The 22,835-nt window shown below is 36.2% G+C and overlaps 1 protein-coding gene across 3 annotated transcripts in view; it reads right to left on the bottom strand.

The window, feature by feature from the left end:
• LOC138704918 (ribosomal protein S6 kinase delta-1) overlaps nt 1–22,835 on the bottom strand; it is a 117,756-nt gene that overhangs the window by 44,232 nt on the left and 50,689 nt on the right. For all 3 annotated transcript variants that reach the window (XR_011333478.1, XM_069833318.1, XM_069833319.1), the window contains 4 exons: nt 20,799–20,971; nt 20,517–20,688; nt 16,119–16,220; nt 6,059–6,446 (listed from right to left, as the gene is read on the bottom strand). Coding sequence is in view for 2 of the 3 variants with exons in the window: in XM_069833318.1 (XP_069689419.1) it covers nt 6,059–6,446; nt 16,119–16,220; nt 20,517–20,688; nt 20,799–20,971 (835 nt within the window). In the remaining variant the exon portion in view is untranslated. The remainder of the gene's footprint in view (nt 1–6,058; nt 6,447–16,118; nt 16,221–20,516; nt 20,689–20,798; nt 20,972–22,835) is intronic.

Below are 22,835 nucleotides of genomic sequence, written 5' to 3'. Positions count from 1 at the left end.
CTTTTCTCCTCCAGCATCCCAACAAATACTCTATATACATTTCTGGATTCGCCCATATGTGATACATACCCTGTCCATCTCAAACGTCTGGATTTAATTTTCCTAATTATGACAGGTGAAGAGTACAATGCATGCAGTTCTGTAATGTGTAACTTTCTCTACTCTCCTGTAACTTCACCTCTGTTAGCTCCAAATATTTTCCTAAGCACCTTATTTTCAAACACCCTTAACCTCTATCCCTCTCTCAAAGTGAGAGTCCAAGTTTCACAACCATACAGAACAACCGATACTAACTATTTTATAAATTCTAACTTTCAGCTTTTCTGAGAGCTGACTGGATGACAAAAGCTTCTCAACCGAACAATAGCGGACATTTCCCATATTTATTCTGCCTTTAATTTCCTCCCGAGTGCCATTTATATTTGTTACTGTTGCTCCAAGAATTTCAATTTTTCCACCTCTTCAACAGATAAATTTCCAACTTTTATATTTCCATTTCGTACTATGTTCTGGTCATGAGACATAATCGTAGGGCCTGTACTTTGTCTTTTCGGGATTTATTTCCAAACCTATCTCTTTACTTGCTTCAAGCGTTTCCCCTAATAATTTGTGGGTTTTATAATATGTCTAGACAACACAAGCAGTGATGACGAAGATGATGATGATGATGATGAAGGGAAGAGGAAGAAGAAGAATGTGGATGATAATGACTGTGTGAAAGTGAAGTTTTTTTGGAAACCCAACAACTACAGACCCGTGCTTCTACTTGAAAGACTTTATGCATCCCTTACCATCAGTAGCTCATGGCCAGATATGAATATTGTAATAATTGGAGTTGTAATCATACTGTATTGCACACAGAAGAAGAAAAATGCAATGTATTTATGTTTGTTATTTTGTGAAACCATATACTTTCACCTACCATATCCAATGGAATGCACTGAAAATAAATACCCAATTATGTTTTTGTAACTGTATGTAAAACTGCTGCAGCGATGGTCAGGTAGCCAGCAGATAGCTAGGGGACAGCGAGAGAGCACTAGGGAACCCAGCTGCCCAGATAAGTTGCGTGGACAATATATTTATATATTAGTTTATTTGTATTTCCAATAACAGAATAAATGGAATAGATTCATATTAGTTTATTTGTATTTCCAATAACCAAATAAATGGAAAAAATTTACTCTGTTTTTATGTGTCGCACCATTATGGAAGTAAACGCAGAATAAAGATGGGAAATGCATGTTATTATTCGGCTGAGAAGCTTTTGTCATCTAGTCTGCTGTCAAAAAATCTTAAAGTTAGAATTTATAAAACAGTTATATTACCGGTTGTTCTATATGGTTGTGAAACTTGGACTCTTACTTTGAAAGAGGAACAGAGATTAAGGGAATTTGAGAATAAGGTTCTTAGGAAAATACTTGGGGCTAAGAGGGATGAAGTTACAGGAGAATGGAGAAAGTTACACAATGCAGAACTTCACACATTGTACGAGTATTCTTCACCTGACATAATTAGGAACATTAAATCCAGACGTTTGAGTTGGGCAGGGCATGTAGCACATATGGGCGAATCCAGAAATGCATATAGAGTGTTAGTTGGGAGGCCGGAGGGAAAAAGACCTTTGGGGAGGCCGAGACGTAGATGGGAGGATAATATTAAAATGGATTTGAGGGAGATGGGATATGATGATGGAGACTGAATTGGTCTTGCACAGGATAGGAATCAATGGCGAGCTTATGTGAGGGCGGCAATGAACCTTTGAGTTCCTTAAAAGCCATTTGTAAGTAAGTAAGTGAGTACCATTATGGAAGACTGCAAAGAACACCAAAGCATCATAAGACTACATTACTCCAATAAGTCAGCAGCAGCACAACACAACCTGAAAACGGGCCACAAGGTAGATTTCGATGCCACCGTCTTGGACAAGGCATTGGGTTACTGGGACCTGGTCATCAAGGAAGCCTCGAAATCCAACTAGATGACAATAATTTCAACAGGGACGGGGGTCTGCAACTGAGTACAACACGACAACCTGCAATCAACAAGCTTTGACAAACCAGAACACGGCAGGCAGTCGGGACTAGGACCTAGCTCCTGATCGGCCGAAAGCGGGAAATCCTACTGACCGTTTATATGTAGGCTAGACATAGTCCCATAGCATTTCAATCCCTGAAGAAGATGGCAGAGCTAGTCATCGGAAGCTTGGAAGCAACAATCCAACTCACCTGGCTGAGAACCCGAGAAGAGTTTTTCCATATACAAGTAGTCTTTGTAGATTTCAAAATGCATTTGCCAGAGTGCGGAGGAAAAAACTCTTAATTAAACTTCAAGAACAACATGTTAAAGGGAAAATGATGAAATGGATTGAGAATTTTCTGGTACAACAGACGATTGCAATTACAACAAACTTTAAGAAGCTTAAAGCAGGACTGCCTCAAAGGGCAGTATCAAGTTCGATCTCTTTAACATTAACGACATGAGTGAAAGAATAAAAAGGATTCTAGGAATGAAGTGAAGTGTGGAATGTATGCAGACAACGTTCTTTGGTTTGCATCTAGGAACAGCAGCAGGAAACACAATAAAACACTCGAAGAAAATATCACAGAAATACTCTACACAGTTAAATCATGGTCAGAAGAAAATAATATGAAAATTAATACTCCTGAAACAGTATATCAGTACTTCTCCCTCCAACACTGTTCAGAAGAATTTGAACTACAACTCAACAATGAATATAATAGTACAAGTAACAGTACAAAGACAACGAGTTGAGATGGAATGATCAAATTCAGAAAACAGTCGAGGAAGTAGAGAAAAGTGGTCTACTAATACTTTTTTTTACTTGGTTATTTAACAATGCTGTATCAAGTGCTGGATTATTTAGCATTGATGGAATTGGTGATAGCGAGATGGTATTTGGAGAGATGAGAACGAGGACTGGCCATAGAGAACCTGACATTCACTTTACGGTTGGGGAAAAATCTCGGAAAAACCCCCAAACCAGGTAATCAGCCCAAGCGGGAGTTGAAATCATGTCCGGGCGCAACTCTAGATCAGCAGGCAAATATGCTATTCCCTAAGCTATGCTAGTAGTGCTCTAATATTAAAGAAGGTAGAGGGCAAGAAATGGGGTAGCATTACTGGAACACTGAATAACATGTGCAAGACCTATGTGAAACCAATACTACAATATGGTAGAGAAGTAATTGCCACGGTATCAGACAGTGACATAAAAAAATTACTGGTTGTACAAAAATAAATTCTTAGAATACTAACTGGAACAGTAATAACAACTGTAGCAGCCATGCAATTGTACACGAGTAACAAACCAATCAAACTATAATTTCAAAAGGCAGCTACAATACTCAGATGTAAACTGATTTCAAGCAGTAAAACGACAGGAAAAACAAAGCACACAACAAACAACACCCTTAAAAAAAATCCTTTCAACAAGTAACAAACGAAATCTTGGAGAAAAACAATATTACCCAGGACCTAGACAAAACACCTTCCCCAGTCAATCCCATAGATCAAACATGTCAAGTGCGGGCATTTCTAGCATTTAAACAAGGTGTAACAGTGACGCAGAATCTCTTTTAAGGATACATGCGATTCTGTAAGTGGAAGGTCTCTAGACTCTTTGTCAAAAGTACAATATGCCCATGCTTGACATACTTGCTATAGATCAGTGGTTCCCAATCTGTGTTCCACAGACCCCTGGGGATCCATGAGTGATTTGAAAAGGGTCCGTGGAACTAAGGTGTGTTTTCAAACAGTATTTTAACTTTGCTGAACTTCATCACGTTCTCTGGTTTTTATCAGATTGCTATAATTTTTTTTTTATCTCAGACTTTTGAGACACAGAGTTTAAAAAGAATGAGTTCGTCTGAGGACTTCTCTTGTCTTGCAAGTGTTGCATACCTGTCCGATATTTTCAGTTTCTTAAAATCTTATCTTCAGGTCCAATTTCAACTGTGTTCACCATTCAGGGTAAGACTCAAACAATGATAAAGAAATTAAACTTGTGGTCTTGCTGAGTTATCAATCAATCGAGAATTCTATTCATATCCTACTTTCAGTGACTTTTTAGGAACACATGACGATTAAATCTCGTCCAATATATTTGTACATATAGAAACATCTTCAGTGATTGACATTACAATTAAGGGAATATTATCCTTTCTGTAATGAAAAAAAAAATTGTATGAAAATCCCTTCTTGGTGAGAAATAATAGATTTCCCCGTCAAAAAAGATGAGGAGCTGTTAGTTATATTCTGATTCGAGTTTCAAAAATAGTGTTTTCTACAACATTCCTTATGCAATCTGGTTGTATGCACCACTTACAGTATAATCCTGATGTTTCCAGAATTACAATACAACACACAATGTCATTTGCATTAGTATACTTGTGTGAGAGTACTTTTTCTGCTCTGATCTTCTTGAAGAATAATATATAGAAGTAAACTTATTGTTGATGTATTGTTGATTTCGCAAGCCAGAATCAGCCATCTACACAGATAACCTTGTGATACATCTTAAAAAAAAAGGTTTAATTTTACACAGCAAAGACATCAACCATCCCACTGATAAATCTTACGGTAAGTCTAAAAATCTGGTTTCGTTTTTCACATCAGAGACATGATATAGCCTAACCTCAAATTACTTTGTATTTATGTATTTTGAGATTATATTCAGAAGCTTACACTGAAATGTAATATCACTGTTAATTTATAAAGGATGTTTAATTCATTACATTATGCAAATGTTTAAGGGTAGAATATGATCATCAGCCTAAATTATATAAAATATTTCTGGAATCCGCCAAAATGAAATGAGCTTCAAGAGGTCCATAATAGTAGAAAGGTTGAAAACCACTGCTACAGATTATCCGAATTTAAACTGCCAACTGGAACTTCAAGGATTCTCTGACAAAAAAAAAGCCAAAACAAACTCTAGCTAGCTAAAGCAAATAGCACTAGCAACAATAACTGAGAGGTTTCCTGAACCAGATTGTTGGAGAGTGTATACTGATGGTTCAAGACTAGAAACCGGAGGAAATGTTGGAGCAGGAATTTACTGCAAAGAATTCGCACATTACATACCAGCAGGCAAAGTAAATGTCTTCAAAGGAGAATGTAAAGCTATAGAAGTAGGATTACAAAATTTAAAGACCAGAATCCATAATTTCAGCAAAGCAGTCATCCTGGTAGACTCCAAAGCAGCTGTAGTAGCAATAGCATCAAATATCGCACCTAAAATTCCATCAATAGCAGAAAGTAGGAAACTGCTAACAATGCTTAGAAGGCAACTTGTACTTCAATGGATCCCCTCACACATTGGATTACCGAGAAATGAAGAGGCCAACTAACTGGAAAAAAAAAAAGGAACCAAAATATCGCAACAACTCAAACCATCAAAGTCATCACACACAATAATACAAAAAATTAAACAAAACCTGATCAAACTTATACTAAGCACACCAAAACAACATACAGTGGAAAACAGTGGATCAATATAGATATCAAAGGAACACTACTTCATTCTTTAGATCGCAAGGACACTGTAGCCAAATTTAGGATTCCAACAGGTCATGACTGCCTGGCACACCATTTGATCAGGATTAAAATATTCGACACGGACACCTATGTTATGCAACACAGATACTATAATGAATGCATAACACCTACTTCAGTGCAATGCTCGAAGTAAAGACAGACAAAGTACGCAAGATATAACAAGTCTATATAGGGAAACAAGAAGGAAAATGGTATAAGTACCAAGATCCGGATCATTGGAAATCATCACTTTTTACAGTTGTATATAATTTGACACTGGTTATGGCTTCTAGAAATCACACAAATCCACGAGCCATTTCACCACAATATAATAATTAATCTGGATTCACTGGTACATAAAACTGTTGATTTATAGTGTGTATTTATGGACAACGATGAGTAAGAAACTCACCATGATTTTACAAGGGAGTATTTCTGTTATGATCATTTTACAAACCTATCTCTATGGTCAGCTAATGATTTTGTACGACTATCACACCTTGCACACCATTAAGCAGACATGCAATGCCTGTCTTGTAGAATGCGAAGGCTATGTGGTACTCTCCCTTGGCCTCATGCAGCTGTGCCTGACTCACGTGGTTGGCTGCTCTTACAATGTAGCTGGAGGGCTCTTGCATCAGAGACAATGCTGGATTTGCCTCGATGCTGTAGTCTGTGTGTGATGTTGGGGTCATGGGAAGTTTCATCAAACAGTGTTGTGCTTGCTCCAGACTTGCTACCGAGTGTGTAGATTCTACTGTGATGGTTCTCTTCTCTTCAGAAATAATGTTAGCCACACTCTGTTGAGTTGCCACTTGATTAACAGCAAGATCAGGAGCTGAGTTTCCTAAGTCAGTTGACAGAGACAGCAACCAACTGTTGTTTACCTACAATAATTTGTACATAATAAGCATAAGTTAATGTTCGTCAACAGCTGTGATAATTTGGTCTCAAAATACAATTTATTCTACAGTGACCAGCACAAAAAATGCAACACTTCAACATAAAAAGAACTATTTTACATTTCTGCGAATTTCTTAAGAACATATTTATTGGTTTATGGTTTAATATCAAGCTTTAAGGTTCTAGATCCTGTTTATAGCAGTGGGGAAGATAGTAATTTTGTAGTAATTTGGATGAAATGTGCAAAAATTACACAAGTAACACACACTTGGTAATTACACCTCCACTGTTTTGAGTAAACTCATTGATATGATATGATACTGGTATATTTATTCCACCAGCTTACATTGGTCGTGATGCCCTTCATATTTCTGCATACAGTGAGTGCCATCACTCCCTTGGATACATAATATTCTGCTTACACTTTTTTAAACATTCGGCTACTACATATAAATGACCCTGACCACTTTTGTATTACGTCACTCACCTCTGTTTCCCTCCCTTCTTTTTCTATTTACCCTTCCCTTTCCTAGTTATCTAGCTTATTCTTATTAATCTCATTTAACTAAACAGTCACTTCTCTCAATTCCTTATTAATTGTTCCCAACATTGTTTACATTAGTTGAACTCTTCCATAGTTGTTAACTTATTTAATCACTTGAATCACTAACGTTCACTGACCACTTATTCCCATTAACCTACTCTGTACATTTTCAGACAAAGTAGTTTCTACAGTTTCATTACATTTCCATTCCCACTTTCGTTATTGTATAACTACTTACTTATTATCACTTTCTGGTTATTACTTGTATCTTATCCTTTTTCATTATTATTCTCTTGCCTTACCATCTTTTCTGTCACTATCACTCTTTTCACTTTATCACTTTCCTAAGTTTTGTCACTCATGCATACTATTTTCACTTTATCACTTTCCTATGTTTTGTCACTCATGCACCAACCTCTTAAGTTATAACTTTTCTGTCCCTTACTTCTTCCCACTGACGTACCTCTATTCAGTGCCGCTAATGTTACTTCATCCCTTCCAGTTCTTGCAGAATCTTGACTTCTTATCCTAGTGTCTTCTTCATCTCTCGATCCCTTTTGTAATTGCTGACCCATATTTGATCTTCCAGCTGGAGTCACTGCACTCTTTTTGCTGTTCTCAGCTCCTGTATACCGTCCTTCTGTTCTCCCCTGTCTACCTGATCACTATTATTATTATCATCATTATTTTAGTGCAAGTCTCTTGTTTCTTCTTTAATCGCTTGTTGACATCCTTGTCTGCTGCTGTTGCTGCACAATGCATTACTCTGGTCGCTGGCCTCTCTTCCTGGTTCATGTGATTCGCTGACTAATTCACTCCATTACTTGCTATTCTTTCCCTGTGATGACCTCTCCACCTTCTAATTTTTCAAATAGTTCTCTCATCATATGCTTTACTATGATGTCCTTATCTCCTCTTTTATTGTCCCTATCTCTGTATGGTTCAAATTTTCCAAACAGAATTCCACATCAAACATCTCCTCATTCATCTTTAATTTGTCTCCGTTTAATCTAGCAAAATGACCATTTTTCCTTGCAGCCTTCATAAAAGGAATCAATATTCTTCTCCTGCATCTTACTTCATATTCAAAATCAAGTTCCAGTCTAATATTTTAGTTTTTTAAGTACTTTTGTTTGCTCAAAATTTTTTCTTTTGCCATTATACTTGAGAATTTAACTAGAATAGGTCTATTTCCATTTTTCCCGATTCTGTATGCTTCTTTTATTTGTTCATCACTCACATCAATCCTGAACCAATCCCAGCACACTTTCATTACAATCTCGTATGTTTCCAATATCTGTTCCTCCTTCTTTTCCGCGATGCCAAAAAAATATTAAGTTCTTTCTTCTCTGATCTTCTGTTTGCTTCAAGGTTTACTACTGCTTGGCTATGTTCTTCAATATTCGCCTTTATTACACTGTTACGCGATCTCGGTGTCAATGCCTCTACTACAATATTAATTCACTGCTGAGCTCCCTCCGCAAACATGTACAGTAGAACTCCAATTTAGAGGAATACCTGCAAACACTAAGTTCGCCCGAGATGATGCACTGAATGCAACAAGACTCCTGCATTCATTCAGATGTTAGTGCAGATACAGTAAAGAGGGACACAGAAAACTATTAAAATGAACCTGTTCCTTATTAATATGAACCTGTTTTATTATTATTATTATTATTATTATTATTATTATTATTATTATTATTATTATTACCATGTAGTTAAATATACAATACCAAAGTAGTCTATTCCTTTTTAAGTGTCATAAGAAAAATTAAATTCCTTCTATAATAAAATATACATCTCTTTAAACAGAATAAAACATAAATATAATATTTTCATAATTTCAACAAAAAATTGAATAAATAACAAATATATTTCCATGAACTCACTTATTTCGTGACATAATAATTATAAAATTAATTACATAATAATCTCTGAACATTCAGATACCTTACAGTCAACTTGACTACCTTGTGCTAATTTATTCCAGCTTATCTTCATAGTTTCCTGGATGCATCATTCCAAGCATTTCCAATGTTATCAATTGCATTTTTTACAGAGCATTTCTTTAAGAGCTCACGGACATTTCTATTTAAATCTTCTCTTATCATGCACTGAATAAATAGTTTGCGATATCGACGCTTCACAAATTGAGAAACAGGTGATGTATCAGTACTTTGCGGTTCGCCTTGTATTGAGAGCTGGCGAATGCCATGACATGCTTTAAAATTCCTTCATCACTCATTGCTAGCTTTAAATGTTGTATCACCACCAAGTTTGTTGTTATTTCACAAGCTTTCACACACAGTATTTCACCTGACACAGGAATTCCTTCACTTCTCTTTTGCTTGAACCATTCAAACGTTTCATTCTCTAATTGCTTGTTCTCAGGAAGTTTCATAGATTTTCTTTTCTTTACATTACCCTTTTTTTCAGTTCTTCTGCAAACGATTTTATCTTTTCACTATCACTTTTTATCCTATAAACAATAGATAAGATTACATTAGATCGCTTAGCAATTTTGCTTATTTGTTCACCATTTTCTATTGCAGCAATAACCTGCAGTTTGTCTTCTAGGCTGTCTTGTTCTCTTCCCTGACATCTTTATCGTGTATCGAGTACTCATTGTGTACACGACAGCAACGTCGCATGAACTGAACCAACCCTGCTTGCAAGGTAAATGCCGCCCTCCTCTAAATTGGAGCACTACTGTATACTGATCTGCTGTTTGCTGTGGATTCGAATAAACTCATTAACACTTATTGACTTTATTTGTTTTGTTGTTATTTATAAGTTTACATTAAAATAACTTTAATTATCTGAAGACTTTTCATACAAATTGAATTCTATATAATAATTCTAACAATCATAAAAATACACTGTGTACACAATGTCCCAAAAGTCCAGTAACACTTTTCTTAATTTATTATGCATAAACTACAAAAGATACAGCTACAGTTATAATATGAATGTCATATTAAAGAGGAAGTCAAATGGTTGGTTGTCAATGTTTGGATTTCACAATGACTCAATATGAGAACCACGTGCAACTCGGCAGATGTCCACACAGCAATCAACTCTTCCCATACCCTTTGCAACATATCCTCTGTTACTGTGGCGGCAGCTTCTCGAATCCTATGCTTGAGTTCTTCTAGAGTTTGTGGTAAGGGTGGCACATACACACACTCTTTTACTTATCCCATAGGAAGAAGTCACATGGAGTCATATCAGGGGATCTGGGGAGCCATTTTGTTAAATAATAAATTATCCTCATTTCCAGCACATCCAATCCAGCGTTGAGGCAGCTCATTGTTCAGATACTCATGAACGTCATTATGGTAATGGGGCATGGCTCCATCCTGCTGGAAAATAAAATTATGGGAATCGTCCTGCAATTATGGGAACAACCATTGCTGTATCATAACAAGGTACATATGTCCAGTTACATTCTTTTCAGTAAAGAAGAATGGTCCATAAAGTTTTCGCAATGACAATGAAAAAAAAAAAAAAAAAAAAAAGCATCTACTTTAGGTGAATCACGCTCATGTTCGATGACTTCATGAGGATTCTGGTTACCACACACTCGACAGTTATTTCTGTTGACTTTGTCATTTGTATGAAATGTTGCTTCGTCACTGAAAACTAAGTGATTTATGAAGTTTTCATCTTCTTCCATCCATTGTTGCAGTCCATTACAAAACTCATAATGCTGCTGTTTGTCATTTGGTTTCAACTACTGCAATAGCTGCAATTTATATGGCCTCATACAAAATCTTTTATGTAGGACCCTCCACACTGTCATATGTAGTAATTGCAGCTCGTTGGATGTTCTCCTTTTGTCAGGACACAAGCAACCATTATCCACAAATTACTTGTGCCAGGCATATATTGCCTTCCTGCTTGGAGCTTCTTTGCCGTACTTAGTCCTGAACTTTTTTTGCACATCTGTAGCACTCTTATTCTTGTCAAATTTCAACACAAAGAAAGTTCGCTCTGCACCAGAAGTTGCCATCTTTACAAAGAAGCCAAATGCAGCATATGGGTGAACTAAAATCCAAACAAAACCACTTCACTTCCACTTTAATATGACATAAATATGATAGCTGTATCATTTGTAGTTTTTGCGTAATAAATTAAGAAAAGGTTACTGGACTTTTAGGCCATGGTGTAAATAACAACAAAACATTCTTGTTGATATATCAACATTAAAACAACATTCATTCTTGATTACATACATTTAACACTATCTTGTATATCACTAATGACAATGTTAAAATTGTTAAATTAACAAATTTTATAACTTCACTGAGTTAAATAATGAAACTATTATGGTACTTTACCTTAGTGACTAGTTTCGGAGGGACTTTATGCCATTTTCAAACTTCTAGTGAGATTTTACACTTTCTTCTGGTGTCTTCTTTCCTGGTGTTTTGGTAAGGGAGTGTGGGTAGAGGTGAGGGTGTGTTTGTGATTGGTAGTGTGTGTTCTGAAATTTAGTTCAGTGTTGAGTATGTGTTGTGCATGTATTTGTGTGTGTCTATATATTTCGTACCACATCTTGCATTAATCACGGCTTCAAAACTCTCAGGCATGCTCCTGATTAATGCTGCTATCTTCTCCTCAGGAATCAGCTCCAATTCTTCTTGGAGGGCTTCTTTCTGGTCCTGTAGGGTTTCTGGAAAATGCTGGAAGATCCTTCTTTCCTATCTGTCACATAGGTGCTCGATGGAATTCAAATCCGAGCTTTGAGAAACCATGCCATGACATGGCTCTTCTTGCCATTCAGTTATTGTTGCACACATTGCGTCACATGTAGGATGTATCAGTATGAAACCAATAAATGAAGCAAAAAGCATAACATGCCTCTGAAGGATTTCCTCCGTGTACTAATGTGTTGTAAGCGTTCCATAATCCACAAAAAACTTCTCCATTCTTGCTGTCACACTTATTCCCATCCACACCATCGAAGAACCACACTGAAAAGCTGTCTTGGACAAGAATGTGCAGAAAATACCTCTCCCCAGTCGTCCTCCACTCTCTTTCTTTGCCATCTTATGACCAAGATAAAATCGTGACTCATTAATGGAGAATACTTTCTCTCATTGTTGCATTGTCCAACCATGATGTCCTCTCATATACTGAAGTAAAGCTGCGGAATACTGTTGGGTGAGTTCTGAACCATGGCAGGTCTTCTGGGAAGACTGGCTTCTTTAAACCTCTTTCGGACGGTTCTCTCATTGATGTTGCCCTCTCGAACTTTCTGGAGTTGATTTTGAGTTTCAGTGACAGTGGTATGACAGTTGCAGATCATCCCCAGCAGATATTGCTTCTCTCAGCCCTAATACTAGTCTCGTGGAGTAGAGTCCAGTTTCCTTGCACATTCACACAGTTCTGAAAATTGTTGTTGTTGTTTTCTAATGCCAGGCGTTTGACAATAAAGTCATTTGACCTCTTGCACTCCAATATTTTTCAAAGATATTATCATGACCAGCCAATGAAGCACAGATTTTGATGTGTTCCGAATCCATTTCTTGGTTTGGTTCTGAAAATTGTGGAAGCCATCATAGTTCCCAACTCTCCTGCAACATAATGAATGCTGAGCCATCTTCCACCAATATAACAGCTTGTGCATCATCTCAACTAGTAAAGCTGTTTCTGCATAATGCTGGACGATCCTTCTTCTCTGTTTGTCACATAGATGCTCAATGGGATTCAAATCCGATCTTTTCACTGAAAGGAAAACACCACCAAGTGGTTGAAGACTGAAGGAGCAGGACAATGAACGTTACTGTACGACTTCAGATGTCAACACTTCCCAGGCTTAGAGAGGAATCATGTAATGGAAACCACAAAAGTGTCACAACCCATTTCTAATGCATTATGATCTCACAAAACATAATCAACAACCTTGCCCATAAAAAATTTACAATGTGCTAAATTTGATTAAATAAGACAATTACATATCTTTTTTAAACTTAAATAAACAAATAAACAAATAAATAAATAAATAAATAAATAAATAAATAAATAAATAAATAAATAAATAAATAAATAAATAAATAAATCACGTGTTGCATTTTTTTCTGCCAGCCATTCTCTTTTTCTATTCTCTTTATAAGTGTTTTCTATTCAATGAAGTCCTTACTTTATTTCAGTGCATATGTTACAGTGCAAACTGATAATGTTGAGCACTTCCTTTTAGGGCAGATGATGTGATGATTGATGATAAATAATAACTGAAGAAATGATGACAAGGGAAATTAAAAAACACTGTCATCATCAATTACAAATTCTACTTGGAAAGCCAATGTTCTAGCCATTTAGCTTAACAGTGTACTTACTTATAGTATTAGAAAGTGAAATTCATTGCATGGGTTAAAAAAAAGTAGTTCTATACTACTTAATTTTTTCTTATGTTGCACAGTGGGTCAAAACGTAAATCTAGCTGGACAAAATTAATAACTTATATTCTATCTAATACTAACAGGTTTTCATAAAATTTTACATAGAAGTTACAGATAGCATATATTTTTTGTGTACGAACTCTCATTATGTTTGTATAAGGGGAACTACCACTTTATAGAGTGGTTTTAGAACAAATTAATTAATTTTGTCTTATCTATAGATTTTCATGAAAATTTATACAGAAGTTACAGGGAGCATATACTGTTTGTGTACAAACTCTCAATACGTTTGTGTTACAAGAACTACCTCTTTAGAGGGGGTGGTTTTAGAAAAAAATTTATAACTTTTCTCCTATGTTACAGATTTTTATGAAACTGTACAGGAGTTACAGGTAGCATAAATTTTTTTGTGTACAAGTTCTCATTACGTTTGTGTGGGAGGAACTGCCAATTTATAGGGGATGGTTGTAGACATAATTAATAACTTTCCTCTGTCTAAAAGATTTTCTTGAAAATCTGTACAAGAGTCACAAGGAGTCACACACACACACACGTGATTTGAGTTTCAATTATACTAACTTCCCTTCTCGTCAATTAGGCAGTTTCCTTTTCAAACAATAAATTTAACTGACTTAGTTCTTGTTGCGAGTATGCAAAGACAAGAGGTTGAACTCCCCTTCTTTTAGATCTACTATTACTTTCACGGAATAGCTTCCTGGATCTTCTTAGAGATCAGATGAGATGAGATGAGGTGGGGTGGGGTAGGGTAGATACAGCTTCTGTTTCTTCTAGCGAGAATTGTATCATTTACTGGTTTAGAAAATTGTATTCATTTTTTTTCAATCAATCAGAATATTTTATACGAAACTGCTTCCATTGACGGCTGAAGAAGCTGTATTTATTTCTTTGAATCTGCTTCCACTGACAGCTGAAATCAACTACAAAATCCTTAAGATTCCTTTCTAAGCATTTTTCTACACCTTCAGAACATTCCTGTACTCCTATTTTTATTTTCATATAGTTAGTAAGCATTTCTTTTTACAGAATCTTCGAGTCCAGTTCTTCAAATAGCTATAACCGCATGATAACAGGTTCTGCACAAATCTCCAAAAATGTGAACTAACTAAGTAAGTTGCAACAATGTGCAAACAATTTGATAGTTGCCATAAACTAGAGATCTGGAACTACATTTTAACACAATTTAGATCGTGATGCAGTATGTTAAAAGTTTCGTCAAAGACAATAAATCTGAAATAAATGTTAAGTTTCTTATAGAAGTAATGTTATTAAAATGATTGAGTATCTATTGTTAATAATTACTAAAACTACTTAAAATATAAATTTCCAAACTTTCAGCTACATGCTCTATACCAAACTACAACAATAGACACTCAGATAACATAAATACTACCACAGACATCCATCCTCTAAACGACTCTGCAAGATAGTGTAAACAACGCATATGGAGATACCTCAGATTGGGGGCTATGCTGTGTTGTCAATATTGCACTGAGATACGTTCAGATTTGTTAATAATATACATGGAATAAATCATGATTTTTGATGATGAAGAAAAATACTTTTATCCAACCAGATTCATAATTTGATCTACTGTGCATTGGTAGTACACCAAATTAAAGACACAATGATGTGGTGATATGGATCAATAATGTGACCTATCTCGCTTTTTCACATAAAGTTGTTAAAGAATACTGCAGCTTACATTTTGCAATGATCATGGCAATGATCATGGTACTTTGGATTCCATACACTAATGGCCAGGTGCATCAACATTATTTCAGTTTTAACAACCATTAACCGCTGACTTAATGCCTATTAATTCACAAGTATGGTGCGCCAATGATAATGATTATTAAAATTTTGCTTAACAGCTGTAAACTTCAATTGGTGATTGATCATCATATTCAACAGATACAGATTTTTCCGAAAGTTCACCAAGGATGTGAACAATAACCAAGTTAAAGAGTAGTGGAGATAAAGAAGAACTTTGTAAAACTCCCCTCTAAAATGATACAGGGCTTGATTTTCTTTCATGTTTAGCGATGTGTGTTGTATTGTTGATTTGTAAATCTATTATTAAATTCCGAAGTTTAGATGGGAGTCCTCGAGCTAGAAGGCTTTTTCTTGAGCGACTATGCCCTATATTATCAAATGCTTTTGGAGGTCAAGAAAAAGTAAACATACATCATCTTTTGATTTTTTGGCATGTGGCAAAATTGAACCCAGTATTGAAGTGTGAACTAAATATTTGTTAAGGAAACCGAGTCATTATATTTATATAAAATCTCTACCAACTAATTCCAATTCCACTTCATATTTCGTAAAAATTGCCGTCCTGTCTCTTCTTAATCTGCTCCATTTTAACAACTATAACAAAGCTTTCGTATTTCAAACCAAACACTAGACAAGCTAAACATCTAAGATGCATTCAGTTTTACATTCAGCAGAGAAATCTATAGGTTGAGAAGCTAAGTTCGAATGCCAGCTAACACTAGTGACATAATAATCGTTAAGTTTGGTGCACCATACAAGCAATAAACTTTAGTAGTCTTTACTAAATGGCCGAAATCAACTGAGGTCAGTACACTTGGCAATAATTCTTCTAACAAATTAATTATCAACAAAGTAGAAATACAAGTATAAGTGAAAGACATGCAAATATACATATTATAAACACTTCTTACTTGGGTAGGAGAGCTTTTACAATCACACACCGCTTGGTTGCTGGATGAGGCCTGTTTTGTTGGTGATTGCCGTAAAGGATCAAAGAACTGCATATCCGAAATCTGTTACAACAGAAATTTTAGCAGTTAATTACTGTAAATGCACAGTGCGACTACATAATTGGATAGTAACAGTTTCAAGACCATGTAGGCCTTGGTAGTTGGTAACCAAGCATGAAAAGTTACAGTTATATTTTACATACATATTTACTTACTGGTTTTTAAGGAACCCGGAGGTTCATTGCCGCCCTCACATAAGCCCGCCATTGGTCCCTATCCTGAGCAAGATTAATCCAGTCCTATCATATCCCACCTCCCTCAAATCCATTTTAATATTATCCTCCCATCTACGTCTCGGCCTCCCCTAAGGTCTTTTTCCCTCTGGCCTCCCAACTAACACTCTATATGCATTTCTGGATTCGCCCATACATGCTACATGCCCTGCCCATCTCAAACGTCTGGATTTAATGTTCCTAATTATGTCAGGTGAAGAATACAATGCGTGCAGTTCTGTGTTGTGCAACTTTCTCCATTCTCCTGTAACTTCATCCCTCTTAGACCCAAATATTTTCCTAAGCAGCTTATTCTCAAACACCCTTAACCTATGTTCCTCTCTCAAAGTGAGAGTCCAAGTTTCACAACCATAAAGAACAACTAGTAATATAACTGTTTTATAAATTCTAACTTTCAGATTTTTTGACAGCAGACTGGATGATAAAAGCTTCTCAACTGAATAATAACAGGCATTTCCCATATTTATTCTGTGTTTAATTTCCTCACTTATATTTGTTAGTGTTGCTCCCAGGTATTTGAATTTTTCCACCTCTTCAAAGATAAATTTCCAATTTTTATATTTCCATTTCGTACAATATTCTCGTCACGAGACATAATCATATACTTTGTCTTTTCGGGATTTACTTCTAAACCTATCTCTTTACTTGCTTCACGTAAAATTTCCGTTTTTTCCCTAATCATTTGTGGATTTTCTCCTAACATATTCACGTCATCCGCATAGACAAGTAGCTGATGTAACCTGTTCAATTCCAAACCCTCTCTGTTATCCTGTACTTTCCTAATGGCATACTCTAGAGCAAAGTTAAAAAGTAAACTTGGCATAAGAAAAAGAATTCTGCATCAGAGTCTAGACACTCCCTTCATTACCACTAATTACCGTGGCACCATTATATGCTTGAACTATGAGTTTCTCTTCAACACTAAAAGGTTGTAGACTATTTTAAAAACTTCACTGAGACCATTAGCTGTTCGATTATGAACCACTTCAAAGGAAAGAAATCTTTCAACAGTTTATACTCCATAATTTATCACAAAATAATAAGAAATTAGGTCCAGAAGGTTATGTCTGTTGTTTCATCACTCTGCAGAGGAATGTAATTGGCAGTGTTAATAATATTTATCATTTCCTCAATGTAAATCTGATACATACAGTCTAACAGCACATTCTGTTCCATGGGAAATTATGTGTTCACCAAAATGTTCCTGGAGAAAACTGAGCGAGTTTATGGCAGTGTGCCAGGTGGCTCCATTTTGCTGGAACCATTGAGTATGATGTACGATGTTTCATGCATGACAAAGTCTTCACAGATCCCTCAGAAATGGTATGATGAGGTTCCTATACTGATCCTGGTTAACAGTCAGAGGATGTCCACCATCGTTTTCCACAAAATAAAGGCCAAGTACCAGTAGCGGCCGGTGATCCAAATCCTCGGTGAGGCCAGATGCAACTAGTTTAAGTGCCTCCGATAGAAAATGTTTATTTGTGATATTAATTATTATTGTTGTTATATTATTAATATCATTATTACTAGTAATGAAAAATAATAATTTCACTCACTAAATAAGCTGTTATGCTGCGAGTTTCAGTGATTGTTTCAGTGTGATGAAGCAACCCATATTATGTGTTGAAATTTCCCTTTTTCTTTCTTTTCTTTTTATTTTTTTCCTTTGACAGCAACAAATAAGGCCAACAGAGAAGTTTACTTTGCACCACATTACCACTTAACCATTTATGTTGCTCATACCAGGATGCAATAGAAACTTGAGTTTTAAGATTATCTGTCAGAAAAATTGTCAGCGATGTCGTAGGTATCTCGGTCGGCTCTCTCTTTATTTAAAACTTCCTCTCTTTCAATATTATTTCTTCTCGAAAAAGGACACTCCAACAATGAATTAACTACACCACCATTATTTCTGGCATTTGTTTCTGTTTATATTTTCCCGAAATACATAACAACATTGGCCCGGATTCACTACACGAAGTACAATAGTACAACATCCTCGCTTAAGTCATAAACTAAGACATAAGAGGAGAGAATAGTGTGGGTCTCTGCCTGCCAAAGAGCTGGAATGTTTGTTATTTATGGCCTATTTAGGAAGACAAGTCACTCTATTCCCACCCCACTCTACCCTTGAGGCCGGCCCATGGTTGAGAGGAGTGAAACCTGACCAGGCCAGACGAATTGTGCCTCAGTTACAACATTTAAAGCGCAACGTCAAAAGCCCGCAAAGACAAACGAAAATCCAGAAGCAGAGCCGGCACGAGCGATCCTGGCCTCATGAACAAATTTTACTGCAAAACAGGTCTATAGACATCACAAGCCAGACCCGACACGAGCGATCCTGGCCTCAGGAACAAATTTTACTGCAAAACAGGTCTATAGACATCACAAGCCAGACCCGACACGAGCGATCCTGGCCTCAGGAACAAATTTTACTGCAAAACAGGTCTATAGACATCACAAGCCAGATCCGACACGAGCGATCCTGGCCTCAGGAACAAATTTTACTGCAAAACAGGTCTATCTACATCACAAATGCTTCAAATGCTTCTACAGCTATATATGCTTCAATCAAATAACTAATACATTACATAAAAACAAAATTTTATTTCAGTTAAGCCAAGTGACAGAGGCCCGGCCTCACATGCCTCAGTCAATCAGCCGCCACTGCCAAGTACACCTATTGCAGATATGGCACACCATATTGTTACACGTTTATCACTAAATCATATGTTAGATAAAAATGTAGGATTCTCGTTTATCATAGCTAACACTGAACCACAGTACACAATTCCGGCATGAAGATCAGTATCACTCAAATGTTGTCCAATCTGAATTTGACATGCATATCCACCACATTCGACATAATATGGACATTGTACTGATACCAATTTTCACAGCTGTTAAACTTTTCACGAAACTCCATCTGGAAATTATTCCAAACTAGGGCCATTTACACGTCCTAGCCCATATGAATGGAAATAATATTCTACAATAAACACTTTTTCCTCAGTCGTGAGAACCATTTTAGCAAATCTTCACTATATTATGTATCACAATACAACAATGAGTTCAGATAAACAAACTTCATCATGGATACGATATGTACATGCACAGTATCAGTGCGGGAATTTCAGTACTGTTTGTTTTGGCTCATACCATATTTCGGTATAAGTCCTCACATATTTATTTACTTACAAAGGGCTTTTAGAGAACCCAGAGGTTCAGTGCCACCTTCACATAAGCCCGCCATCAGTACCTCTCCTGAGCAAGATTAATCCAGTCCCTATCATCATATCCCACCTCTCTCAAATCCATTTTAATATTATCCTCCCATTTATGTCTCAGCCTCCCCAAAGGTATTTTTTCCACAGCCTCCCAACTAACACTCTATATGCATTTCTGAATTTGCCCATACATGCTACATGCTTTGCCCATATCAAACATCTGGATTTAATGTTTGTAATTATGTTAGGTGAATATAATGTGTGCAATTCTGCATTGTGTAACTTTCTCCATTCTTCTGTAACTTCATCCCTCTTAGCCCCAAATATTTTCCTAAGCACCTTATTCTCAAACACCCTTAGCCCCTGTTCCTCTCTCAAAGTGAGAGTCCAAGTTTCACAACCATACAAAACAACTGGTAATATAACACATAATAACTCTTTATATCTCACTTCTTATTAGCAGTAATACTTTTGAAATACCAGCTGCAGTTACTCTTCTTAAATGACTGTTAGGTATATTGGTTTCCTATTGCTTCATTTCTATGTGATGATTATAGTTACTAGTATCAAATGAAGCATTTTTAACACATCAGAAAATACTATCTGAGCAAAGACAGATAGAAAGAGGAAAATGAAGATGGAAACGAAAAGTAGAAAAGTAATTGAGAGAGAGTGGAAAAATAAGAAGGATAGGATGAGGGTGAAAGAAAGAGAGGAGACAAGAGAAAAATAAAGAGATAGAGAAGCTGAAAGACATCGAGGGTGAAAAGAGGGAGTCAGAATTTTCTATAAGAAACAATAGCATTATGTTAACTTTTCTAATACACATGACAGACCTGCAATGGAGAGCTCACGCCACTGCCACTGAGCACGGATGTGGAGTCTGTATCAGTAAAAATTGTGCCCTCATCTGAGCTCTGTGAGCTCAGGGATATGGAGTCGGCCTGCTGAGGAAATTGCCATGTGCCTCCCAGTTTCAGCATAGGACCATCCACTTCCAATCCAGATCTGACAAAAAGAAAAAATTGAATTCTCATGTAATAATGCTCTATCTGCTGGGATAAGCTGAAATCATTCAGTTACTACTACACAAATTAGTATGTATTCTCTACACCTACTTTGGTCCCATGCTTCCCTCATGTGAAGGATTGCTGATTTTTGTAGTGGTATGTTCAGCATGCACCACATTGGGCTCGAGAACCTTACTGATCTGCGCAGCAGATGCATGGGATAGAGTGGGCATAAATGATGAAGGTTCATTGCTATCCTCTCCCTCCACTGTGTACCCTGACTGCAACAAAGAAGAACCAAATATGATTTAAGAGGTTAGTGGTAGAATAGTACAACATTTCTATAGTAAAAAAGCATGTTTCTTAGCAAACTCAAGAAAAGTTAACCATGAAAAATAAATAACAGAATGTACTGTAATGCTGATTTCTATTGTCTATTCTATTTCTATGAAAAAGTTAAATGCGTTTCATTTTACGAGGATCGGATTTTAGTCGAAATATAAATTCTTATGCCTCAGCTATGTATTTTAGGTATATAAAATATTTTGAGATTAGACGTGCAGTGTCATTTCACTATATACAATCTAGAAGTGATTGCAATATAATGTATGATAGTGACAGAACAATGTAAGGCATTCATCTTATTTCAATGTTATGCTGATAAGATTTTTACTTTACCATACCCTCAAAACAAAGATAGGTCTAATGAAAATCTAGAAAGACCGAAAAAGTGTTAATTGTCGAGTAAGGAACATCAAAGCATTCAGATGCATAATTAATAAAATAATTACTACTACAAATTTCTATTCTTTGGTAAAGTAACAAATGTGTTTTGCATTCTAATGAAATCAATAGGTAAGCTGTTAAATGTACTCTGAAATATCTATCTGAAGACTTTAAGCACCTTAATATTGGAATTATTAGGAAGAAAAATCTCAAGTCTTCCAGTAAATAGCTCTTATGATAGATTTATATTCCCCAAAACAAATAAGGTCTACAGAGTTTTAAATACCAACTAAACTATTTTTTGTTAATTACTGAATTATTGTGGCCAAAAGATTTCAACTTACAGAGGCAATGAACTTAATACCTCAGGAAGATAAGTAGTCTCTACAATCAACCTAACCCCCCCCCCCCCCCCCCATTTGAAGTTCTAAATAAGTACTACAAGTTTGCCACTCTTTTTCTTTTAACATGTGCTAATTATGTAACATATTAATGTGTATTTTATAAGGAGCTATTATTTGACATACAGGTATCAATTGATATTCACATTCATGAATGGAGAAGACTTAATTTTGTCTTAAGCAATAAATATACAAGCAATTAACAGATATTTACAGAAGTTATCACGCAAATTATTCAGAAAATTAAACTACTGTTCCTTTTGTAATGCACTTCATTTCCCTAAAAAAAATCCACAATTACCCAGAATGACTAAATATACAAGGAGCATTCAAAAAGTTACACATGTCGTCTAATGATAAGAGCACTGCGCAATAAGAGTGGCGCAGAGTTCGTTTGCATGGCTTCCCGCAAAGACAGTTGTGCTATGGTACTGATAAGAAGTGCATCATAGTGTGAGAGTGAAATGACACGTCAACTGAAAACATATTCCAAAGTCGAAGTACCATGTGGAACAGTATGATGCTTGTGGGCAAAAGTCTACATTGCACAGAGATTCACCATCAACCTGTGGTGGTGCATGGACTCAATGATGTCGTGTCCAGCCATTGTGAAATGGTGCCAACAATTTGAGCAAGGCTGCACAGATGTGGGTGACGCTGATCGAGAAGGAAGGCCATCAACATCGACCACAGAAGGCAATATTCAAAAAATCGATGAAATGAACATCTGGGTGGAAATAAATTTGCCAGCAATAAACAAGTTCAAATTCTCTGATGGCTCCATGACCAAGGAGTGGATTTCTATCATCAAGAAATTGAATGATTAGTAGAACGTTCAGACCATTGTTTATAGAGACTTGGTGACTATGTTGAAAAATAGTGTGATGTATCTGTGTCACTTTGAATTGCAGTGTGTCACTCAATAGAGTTACTTGGCCTGCCATAATCATGTGTAACTTACTTTTTGAATGACCCTCGTAAATATCTAAACAACAGAAATATAGTTATGTCACCCTTA

This window comes from Periplaneta americana, chromosome 8 (genome assembly GCF_040183065.1).
Source record: "Periplaneta americana isolate PAMFEO1 chromosome 8, P.americana_PAMFEO1_priV1, whole genome shotgun sequence".
Taxonomy (NCBI): domain Eukaryota; kingdom Metazoa; phylum Arthropoda; class Insecta; order Blattodea; family Blattidae; genus Periplaneta; species Periplaneta americana.
This window is presented reverse-complemented; position numbering and strand designations above follow the sequence as displayed.